The following is an 11,818-nucleotide window of genomic DNA, read 5'->3' as shown; positions in this document are numbered from 1 at the left end:
TATCCATTCCTATAAGTTTATATTTTTTTTAATAAATAACACCATTTACATGTAACTAAATATAATTTTAATATATGTAAAATTTTATATAATCGTCCAAAAGTAGAGATTTATACGTCCCAAAGTTGAATTTTGTTCAACATTTTGAGATTTTGAGAGTTAAATATAACTACCAGTTTTTTTTTCAACCGATTATCCAAAACTTATATATCATATTTGTCAAGGATAGTTTAAAATTGTACGTATATGTGAGATAATGTTTGTAGATATTTATTTATTATATCATTTATATCATACCAATTTGACATTTTATTTGTTTTCAATTAGATTAAATCATAAAAACATAATCCATTTATTATTTAAAAATTGGTAATAAGTCGTTAAAATCATTTAAATGTGATATATCCACTTGTTATTTAGTTTTAATCTTAATAGAAATTCTATATGTTTATAATCTCAAAATGTAGTTTATGATTTGATAAAGCAATTATTTAATATTTGATAATAGTAATGATATGTAAATTGCCATGGATGAAGATTTATTTTGCTAAGATTGTGTGAAATTAATAAGAAAAAAGAAGTTTTGAATAATCATTAACTAACTGTTTGACCAAATAAAAAATCATTAACTAATTGAATTAATGATAAATTTTGTAGATATCTTTTGTGATATAATTGCTAGATTGCTTTTTGAATATGAATATTTTTTAATGTGAAAATAAGAAATTTATGTGATCTAAAATGTTTATTCGCATGATTTTAGCAAACAAATATTTAATTATTGATTTATTTAAATTTTATTTATATTTTAAAATTATATAATTTTTAAAATTTGATGATATGATCAGTTATGTATATATACTATGTAGAATTTGATTAGTTGATTATTTCATATGCTAACATATTTTTTTCTCTTTTGATTTTTCTAAAAAAAAATGTTATCTTTGTTTTTAGATATATGATGATTTTGTTTTATTAGATTTCATTCTATATAAATTATTAATTTCGAAAGTATATTAAAATATTAAATATGTTTATGTATATTCAAAATAGATATGTTTACATATATTTAATTTTGAATTTAATTGTCCACTTTTTATGGTAAAAGATTATTATGATTTCCATAAATATAGATAGTTTTTGTTTTTGTTTTTTTTTTGCTGTCATTAATTCTGTTTGGCAACTGGAATATATTTCATGAAATTTTTTTTCAAAATTGGGGGTGTTTGGCTTCAAGTTGTCCTTCCCAATTAATAGTATAGATAGAAAGAACATGTAAAACTGATATCAAATGGTATTGTACACTGTTGATTTATTCACATGTCTATCTTGAATAAGTACAATAGATTTAACTGAAGGAAACAAAGTAAAATTATTATAATTTTCAATATACTACAACACAAAATATATCAGATTCTGATCGAATTTCCAATCAAAATGTGTTTTTAAATCATATTGAACTAATTCTGCTCGAGTTTCTGAACGTGAAATTGGTTGAAAGTTAGTGCCATTATAAACTCTTTGTATTCTAAATTATCCATAATTTTCTATAAAACTCCTGATTTTGTTCCTTCAACAATTTCTCTAACTGATCTGAATGCTTGCAAGCGAGTCTCCATCATGGTTTCATGAGTCATTATTCCTTTAATAACATTTGTGATCGAGTCTCTGGCTTTGATAGCTTTAATACAATTAAATTACAAATGAAATCAAATCACGTAACAATCAAGCCGACGTTTATAAAATGCAGATTCAACTTCTCATATGTTTGAATCCATGGAAGGATCTCGAACTAAAAACGAGGAACAACCAAAACAAACTAGAATAGAAAAAGAAGAACTTCTCCGCCTCTATATACTTCAGTTACAATTCTCATTTTTTTAGCATATTTCCACAAATGAACTTGTCTGCTTCTTTATACTTCAGTTTCGTCACGGCCAACTACACCAACGAAGACCATGTCATTTTCTCCCTTCATTCTAATTAGATTCCTTAAAACCTCCATGTTAGCTACATCCAAACTACCTTTTTCTTCTCTTTAACGAACCCTTTCGTTCAATTATCATCACTTCCATCCAATACAAAACACTATTAATATCTTGAATATAAATTTCCAATACATAATGTAAATTTTATTAAGTCATGGAAATCTATGAAGAATAATTAAATATGATAAATTTTAAAATAAGTGCACTGGTTTACTTGAAAATTATCTAGTAAGGGTATTTAATTTTGGTTTTGAATATGGGCAATTAGTGGACCGTGTCCATTAACAACCATGCTCGTTAATGACCAAATTTTTATGGGGTTGTGTGTGGACGTCCATTGGACATAATAAAATATAGACTTTATTTTTTTATTTTATTCTTTTTCAAACTGTTTTTTTGTTTTTTTCCAAATCAATTTTGACATAGTTTTTTCGATTGTTTGGGCGGCGTAATGTCCACATTGTCCAATCCGTTTTTTGGACCAAGACCATTTAGACCCGCTTCAAATATGGGCTTATCAATAAAGTCTAACTCCGATAAACAAATCACAAATCATCTGTGTTTAAAGTGTGTAGTTGAATTCATTCATGTTGGAAGTGGTGAAACAAGTACCTAGACAAAGAGATTTAACAGATTTACAAGAAAAAAACAAACCAATAGGAGATGCAAACAACGTGTAGCCTACCTTCAAATAAAATGACTATCAAATACTTTGGTTTCGAGTTAAATTTTAAACAAACTGCATGGCTAGGATAGAAATTATTAGCAAAAAGCATCTCAAGGGGCACTCATAAAAAAAACACTAAAAGTAATATGTGGGTGAAAATGATACATGCCACTGTCCAAATCCGACTATAGACACTACGAGAAGAGCTACGACCATCGATGACCATCACCTCATCCTTGTCCATCGCACCGCAACTGGAGCAGCCGCCTATGCCACCGAAAAGCGTTTGCACGTGTAAAAAGTGTAAAAGCCTCTTAAGACCAATAAGTTAGAATTCGGTTAAGTGTAAGTTTTTATCTATCTATGTCTCATCGTCCATATCTTGTAAAGAGGGTGTAACAATTTGAACTTGTAAAATGGTGTATTGGCTAGAATGTGTAAAGCGGTTGTTGTCTAAGTCTTTTCGGCTAGCTTTTTAGTAGATGCAGGTTTAGGGAATTAAAGATGAACCTTAGAATTTGTGGTGTAAGTTTGTCGGTTTTATTTAAGGCTAAAGTTTCAAGTCCTAAGTTTTCTTGTAGGTTGCTTCTACTTATTTTCAGACGAATCATTAAAAAAAATTTCGGTTAATTGTTTGATTGCTTGTTTCCTTGCTTGCTTGTTGTTTGTTGCTTGTTGTGTGTCAAAATGTTGCTGAGACTCCTCCAACAACACGCCCGAATCGAAGCAAAACAAACCGATGTGCGACCAGAACAAGAAGAGAAAGTTGACCAAAGGGAAGCAGACCATGCAATCTAAGTAGCCGAGAACAATTCAAGAAAGATGATTGAGAACAAATTTTTGATAAGGGGGTGAAACAATATCTCAGTATGGCCAAATGCTAAGGAAATCAGTCGAAAAATACGAAGGAAAAACCAGTCAGAAAAACTCTATGAGAATAATGAAAGGTTTAAGCTAAGTATGGTGCACATTCAAAGATCGATTATGTGCTTAAGAAGTCAGATGTAGAAGACCGATAGAAAGATCAAGTTAACATGATGGAGAGTGATGGAGGAATCAAGTTTGCATGGAGAAAGATCGATGGAAAAATAAAGTTTACATGATGAAGACCGATGGAAAGATCAATTTTACATGATCAAGACCGATGAAGAAATCAAGTTTCCACGATGAAGATCGATGGAAAGATTAAGTTTACATAATGAAGATCGGAATTAAGATGAAGATCCGTTCCAAACCAAAGTAAGAATGAAGAAGGAACCAACATTTGGAGAAGGCTAAAGAAGAATCAAGATGGAATCGATGAAGATATAACATTTGGATAATGAGCTAAAGAGGTAAAAATTCAAGTTCAAGAAATCTATGGAATTGATGAAGACAACCGAAAGGAAGACCAATGAAGATGACCAAACATGAAGACATGAGGAAAGAACACTAAGAATACATGACGAATTTTTATAAGGGGGAGAATGTAGTGACCCACACCATGAAATAGTATCCAAAAGGAAAAACATCGATGAACGGGTGAGGAAAGAAAAACATACGAGAGACTTACAGGAAAAACATTGATTCTATAGAGAGAAATAACGATGGACATTGCCCGAAGACGTACATGATCACACAAAGAAAGAACAGAGTCAATATATAGCAAGGTAATGTTTAATACCGGAAAGCCAATAAAAGACCAATGAAGGACATCTATCGAGCCAAAATACCAAAAGAACGAGAAACTATCGAAGATGGACGAGACACCATCAAGAGTGTCGATCCGCGGTATGACCGGGCCGATGGCTTAATGTGAAGATAACGATAAACAAAAGAAGGAAGTTGACCTTAAGGGAGTTCTCGCATCACAACCAAATATATGATGATTCTAAGATAGTATCGAATAGTTATCGTGTTTGTCAAAGAATTCTCCATAAGTACTGAATTCTTTGGTGTTTATCAATTGAATTATTTTACTTGTCATTTTCCTTAGTTTCTGATCTTTGATCTGATTCTTAGGTCAATAATTTGTTTCTCGGCGGTGGTGATGCATATATCATAATTTAATCCCTCGGGATTTCTTACTTCTTGATATATGCTCGGTCCCTAGGTCGCGACTAGCCTAAGACGATGCATGACGATGCGGCTTGAGTTGCTCTTGTTGGTTTCCTTTGTGGTTTCAACTCGAGAATATGTTTAAGAAACGGATTAGATTATCGAGAGTCTAGAAGTGAACCGATTAATATTGTGTCGAGTCTTTTCTTGTTTGATTGACTTACTTCCCTGATTGTTTCTTTTATTCTCTCTATTCTTCCGCTAACGCTCTCTGATTTTGTTGCATGTTTGATTTGGGTGGGATCGAAATGCATGACAGAAGGGTACCCGACTCACTGAGTAATACTAGATTACTCAAAGCTCATTTTATTTTGCAGGTTTAAGGTAACGAGTCTAGACCGTAAGCAAATCATAGGAGCCGGTGTAGACTAATTTAATGTTTTTGCAATAATATTACTCTTCTATTATGTAACGTTATAAAATGGATACAACCAAGTCTTGTTTTATTGTTACAATTTAGTATAATTAATAAGAATAAATTTTTGGGAAATTAGGCAAGTTAAACTGATTTTTGGTCTTGTCCAGGTCAGAATACAACTCTCGCTCTGCGGGGAAGCGTTGAAAAACCTTATTTTCATACGTGAGGGACTGTTCGCTTGTGCGGTTCCACTGAGGATCCGGAACTCAACTCTATTTCTACCGCAGAGTAATAAGACCCCGTGTTGAGATCCTTCACCTGAAAAGAAGCAGGGAAGAATTCCACGAAAACTCGATTAGCATTACATAATCAATACTTGATACACCAAAATTAAGTTGTTATGTATATTGGGAACATATAAAGCATTATGCAAGTTTAAGGGTCGAGTAGTTGTGGGAAGAGAAGCGGAACCAGTGTATTATGGGGACCGTGGAGTCATCAGCCACAACAACATCATCACCTCCATGATAGGACTTGTACTAGTTTTGCTGGTTGTTGGGATTGTGGCGTTACCGCAACTACAAGAAGTTTGGCTTCGAGATTCTGGAGACGCTCAATATCATATAAATCACAATGTCATACTAATTTTTTTCTATTGCATCAAAAACTTTTATTGTTGTCTTCTCAAATTGTATCCCAAAATTGTGTTGATTTTTAAAAGTGTAACTGGGTCTAGAAGAATAGTGATTGTAACAAAAAAAACAAATTGTAATTGTATATAAAGTTTTAAGAAATTATTACCATTTCCATTATGAAAATATTTTTTTTTTAATATAATTATTACCTCTATAAATAAATAAATATTCTAATGCGGCGGAATTATATATATATTTTTAACTATATACTACCATCTAAATCTGTAATAAAATACAAACTAAAATATTTTTCTTTATAGGTTACGCTTTTGTTATATACTAGCTTCTTGTAAGAACAAATGAAAAAAATGAACATGAATGAGAAGTTTATGAGTAATCTTTCTCTTTAATTACCCTTGCCGACAAATTAAATTGACCCAACAATTTTTCTTTATGGTGGACTCTATTTGATTCTTATAATTAGCTATGATTTTGATGTTCTTCTTATAAAGTTCACCCACCAAATTTATTTAATCATTCTTTAAACCCAAAACGTGTTCGTTTCTAGTTTGCTAATGACCTTTAACTCTTTGCTCTCAACTCTTTTTCAATAACCTGATTTTTTAACTCATTTCTTTTTCAGTTTAACCTTGACATTTCTGAATCTTTGATTTACCATTAGCTTTTTAGAGAAACTATCCAAATTAATAGGGGGGAGTAAAATATAGAATTCTAAGTTATTCTTAAGTCTTAACGTATACGTTGAATATGTATTGATTATTAATCACTTTAAAAATGTTAAAAAAAAAAAAAATGTCCGCACAGCCGCACAGCCGTGGTCCAGTGGTAAGGGAGAATTGGGGAAAGGTTGGAAGCAACTAACCCAGGTTCTATCCAGCCTGAAAACAAAAATCATGTTTGTGTGGGAAGTCTGTCAATTGGGCAAAGCCCAGTTGGTTTAGCTGGTAGTCAGAAATGCAGGCGGCCTGACTACCCCCTGGCATTAGTCGTAAAGCATTCCAAACTCGGGATATACAGTGTGGTGGCCCTTCGGGGAGAAGTACACTCTGAATCACTTCGGTGCGTTTCTACCGGGGCTGACCGGATCAGCCGATAGGGTTTATCAAAAAAAAAAAAAAAAAAAAAAAAAAAGGTTATGAAAAAATATAATATTATAGTCACTTTTTAATTCACCAGTCATATGTTCGCATATGGATACAAAAAAAATTAGATCATAATGGGAAAGTATCAAAGTAATGAGTTTGGCTGGTTGTGTGGACTGGATTCTAAAGCAACGTCAAAGTATAGATGTAAATATGTACCTTTATGAATTACAGCAATAATTTTTGAGCTAATTGTTGAAATGGCATAAATTAGATAAGTAAAACTATAATTTCATAACTAAAGTAGGAGTTGGTACTGTATTTGACAACTTTGGAGCATGGGTGATAAAAATGCGGATCGACGTTCTATATATCTCCCCTAAAACTATAGCAACATATCATAATCACACAGAACTTTGACTATATCATATATATTTCTTAATCATAAGTTCAAATTCTATATCTCCCCAAATCTGAATAGGATATTTTAAATTTTTATAACTGAATAGCTACAAAAAAAAAGTTGGTATAAAGCAAATGAATTCACTTTTAAAATTCTTAATTATCTAGTAGATATAGTATAACTTTATTTTTTCTAAATGTGTTCATAAAATATTTCATTGAAAAACTATATTTAAACATAATCATAATGATTTGAATATTTTAAACAAAACATAAACTATGTAATAGTTTTTTTATTTACGATTTTGTCTTCTTTTGATTTTTGTATCTATCTTCAAGTTTTTTTTTTTATATCACCTAGGAAGTTTCGTGTATTGGATCTATTAGGTCACTAAATTAACTTTCAAAGTTCAAGTGACTTGTTAACTACTGACCAGATATAGTAATCTACAGTTGAGATTCTATTTGACATTTAAAGTAAATATAATGTCATGAAAGCTAATTTTCATAATGGTGTATTAAAATCATTTTAAACAAATTTGATTTACTTATCTAAAGTGTAAAGAAATACATCAAGGAGTTTGCGACGTTGTATAAAATCTAAGATACTTATGAAAAGTGTGATTGATTTTCCGGTATGTTTGTATCATAGCTTTATATCAAATAATTGGATAATCTGTATTTCGCATATGTATAAAGAAACTAAAGGTCTACATGATAAATTAGGGTAAAGTATGTGTTTTCATTACCGTTGAATACGGGAACTGCGATTCCACAGTAAGTTTGTTGTAATGTACTAAGTTTTTTTCTTAATAAATTAAGGCTTAGGTGGTATGAAGAGTGTGACTGATTAGGTGGTATGAAGGTGCTGAAACTGCACCTTAGGCAAAAATACATCAATACCAATGGTTGGAAGAGTTAACGTTGAACATGATGATGCCAAGTAAGTCAAGAATCTCATACCCACCCACATTGGAAACACACACAAATTGACAAACAAAAAAGAGCATACGAACCTTCCAAAACAAGGCATGCCCATCATTATTTTTTCCATTTTTTCTTTGACGGCAAACGAAAATAAAACTAAAGTAACGAAATGTATTTTTTAGTTTAATTTAGTATCTCAAATTGCTTTTTTTTTTTTTGTTATCATGTTTATTTTAATTTTATAACAAAGTATTTATTGGATAAAGCCTATTTCAACCTTATATGATTGTACATCATGGTAATTATAGACTTTGATGACACATGACAATTGTTTAGCGAGATCTAAGCATTAGTTACATGTGATGTCAAAAAAATAGAGCATTAGTTACATGTTTGTTATGTTCTTATTATTACAAGACGATTTATCTATAAGAAACTCACACTTAAATTGTTCATATTAACATAGTTCTTTCTCCTCTAACAAATCGCCTACCAACAATAAAAAACGATTTACTCTATGACATATATACTAGGTTTGAGCAAACTTAGTTTCCATTATCGAAATTGGAATTTTGGTTCGGTTTAGTTGTGAAGCAAAAACCGATTAGAATTCTCTTTACAAAAAAAAATAAGATCAAATTACCAAAAAGTTCTAATTTTATAAATTCTATTTTTTCTCAAAAAATTTCAGTTTTAGTATAAATAAAAATATGACTAATTTTTAATAATATATCAAAATTACCAAGACTAAAATCGAAATAAACCAAAATTACATACAAAGGTTCTAAATGGTAACATGATTGTTGAGGAATTTAAAATGGTTACATCACCAATTGAGCTAGTAAAGATCTCTGGCAAAAGCTTAGAGGTCGCCGGTTCGAGTAGCGCTAGGGACGAAACCATATAACATGTTTTGGTTGCGGGCCTGAAAGGATATATGGGCTTCGGCCAGAACTTCTTCGATTATTCGAAAAAAAAATGGTTACATCATTTGAATGTTGAGGATATAGGGCTTTTTGCTGAATATACGAGGATTGTTCATATTTTGAATTTTAAATTTGTTTAAAGCTGTTGATCAATTATCAATCTCAATTATTATTTAAACTAAATATTTTCAAAAATTAGAAATACATGACTTTCTGTAACAACCCATCCCGGTGGGAACCCCTACCACATGGCACACTCTGCCATGTGGCACACCCCGCCACATGGCATCCTTACAGCGCTGCAGCGCATCGACCTTAACCTCTCTCCTGTGGGCCCAAACTGCACTGCGCACTTGCTCGCAACCTCCTGGCCCACCAGGTAGGTTATTGGTGCGCCTGACATTCCTCGAACCCATATCCTCACCCTTTAACAACCTTCCCACTTGACAAGTTGTTACCAATTGATCTGCAGGTCAACTGGTAACAACTTGTCAAGTGGGAAGGTAGTTAAAGGGTGAGGACCTGCGTTCGAGGAACGCCAGGCGCACCAATAACCTACCTGGTGGGCCAGGAGGCTGCGAGCAAGTGGTCTACGCAGTTTGGGCCCACATGAGAGAGGTTAGGATCGATACGCTGCAACGCTGTAAGGATGCCATGTGGCGGGGTGTGCCACATGGCGGAGTGTTCCCACGGGCAAAGTGTTACACTTTCAAATAAATTATGTAATTAATTTTTCATATGTCTATTTAATTAATTCATTTTTCAAAATTTGGTCAATTCAGCTGCTACTGTTTAAACTATAAGTTATCCAACCATATCCCTATACAAAAATCACCATTAAATTTTGCTAAATTCAGCAATTCAGCTAAACTCAACTAAAATCCACAATTATATCATTTATACTTTGGAATAAACAGAAATTCAATTTCAATTCAAAATTATTATATCCAAACCGACTAAACCAATCGAATCACCAAACCAAACCAAAAATACAATAAAAACTGAAAATAACATTTTTAGAAGTTTCTTTACGCAATGGAATTGAGGTTACACATAATCCAAGTAAATTAATAACAATCTTACCAAAAAAAAAAAAGTAAATTAATAACAAAAAGACATAAAACGTCAAAGTATCTTTATCTCTAAGGGTAATTTGGTGTACACCCCAAACAAACAAAACAACCCAAAATATTTGGAAAATTATATTAAAAAGAAACAAAAAAAAAAACAAAAAACAAAACCGGCTACAGTAGGTAAATCCTCCAACTAAAACCGACACGTGTCCAAAACCCCACAAAGAAACTAAAGAGCTGATCGATCACATGCCAATAGAATAATATAAAGTATTTTATATTTCAAAAAATAAAGTATCCAATAAGATCAAAGGCGGTACTTGATTTCAAATATTCCACCAGTAAGGTATAGTAATCCTCTGTATCACAGTCTATACTAATACAGTGGAACTCAAAAAATAAAAAAAATTGAAATATAGAAGAAGAGTAGCTACCACTCCACTCTTCTCCTCTCTCTCTCTCTTTAACTCTCTCTCTCTCTATACATACGCCATTGTTATTACAATCGAAGCTTCAAGTTCTGTTTCTCTGTTTTACTTTTGTTGTTGAAGAAGAAGAAGAGAGGATGGAGAAAAACACACCGGTGAGGAAACTGAACATGTCGACGGCGGATCTATTAACTTGGCCGGAGAATCAACCGTTTGATTCTTCCGCCGCCGTTTTTTCTTCTCGCTCCGCCGTTAGATCGCACCAGGTACTTGATTACGCGATCTTAGCCGTCGGATTGATTTTATTTTACAAATCACATTATTAATTTCAGCATCTTACGAATTTGAAATTTGATATATTTTTTTTTTCTTTTTTGAATTTGAAATTTGGGGAAAATAATCTTAGTCGTTTGATTAATTAAAGAATTGAATACTGGATTTATTCAATTTTGTTAATTTTGTTAATCTACTAAATTGTTTTCGTTTTTGAAAAAATTGGGGGGGATTAATCTAATCTAAGCCGTTGGATTGATTTCTTTTACTTATTACTATTAATTTCAATTACTTTCGTGATCTACTAATTTGAAAAATTGAATCTTTTTCAAATTTGAAATTAGGGGAAAACAATCTCAACCGTTTGATTAAGCAATTAATTACTGAATTCACTCATTTTTTTTGTGAATTTCGTAATTTACTAATCTGTTTTTGTTTTAAAAAACATAAAATTTTTGCTAATTTAAAGAATTTATTACTGAATTCATTCAATTTTGTTAATTTCGCTAATCTACTAATTTGTTTTTGTTTTTTGAAAAAATGGGGGAGTTAATCTCAGCCGTTGGATTGAATTCTTTTACATATTACTATTAATTTCAATTAATTTCGTGATCTACTAATTTGAAAAATTGAATCTTTTTCAAATTTGAAATTAGGGGAAAACAATCTCAGCCGTTTGATTAAACAAATTTATTACTGTATTCACTTAATTTTGTTAATTTCGTAATCGACTAATTTGTTTTTGTTTTCTTTTAAATTGGGGGAATTAATCTCAGCCGTCGGATTGATTTCTTTTACAAATTACTAATTTAATTTCATTTATTCCATCTACGAATTTGAAATTTTGATTCGACTCTGACTTTTTTTTTTCCTTTTTTAAATTTAAAATTTGGGGAAACCAATCTCAGCCGTTTGATTACACAATTAATTACTAATTTCAC

The 11,818-nt window shown here is 31.5% G+C and overlaps 1 protein-coding gene across 1 annotated transcript in view; it reads left to right on the top strand.

The window, feature by feature from the left end:
* Positions 1–10,618: 10,618 nt before the first annotated feature.
* LOC17897365 overlaps positions 10,619–11,818 on the top strand; it is a 3,656-nt gene continuing 2,456 nt past the window's right edge. The window contains exon 1 of the mRNA XM_006304141.2: positions 10,619–10,913. Coding sequence (XP_006304203.2) covers positions 10,742–10,913 — 172 coding nt within the window. The 5' untranslated portion in view covers positions 10,619–10,741. The remainder of the gene's footprint in view (positions 10,914–11,818) is intronic.

Source organism: Capsella rubella, unplaced genomic scaffold (assembly GCF_000375325.1).
Source record: "Capsella rubella cultivar Monte Gargano unplaced genomic scaffold, Caprub1_0 scaffold_1, whole genome shotgun sequence".
NCBI classification, from domain to species: domain Eukaryota; kingdom Viridiplantae; phylum Streptophyta; class Magnoliopsida; order Brassicales; family Brassicaceae; genus Capsella; species Capsella rubella.
Note: the sequence above shows the minus strand (reverse complement) of the source record. Positions and strands in the feature narration are given on the sequence as shown.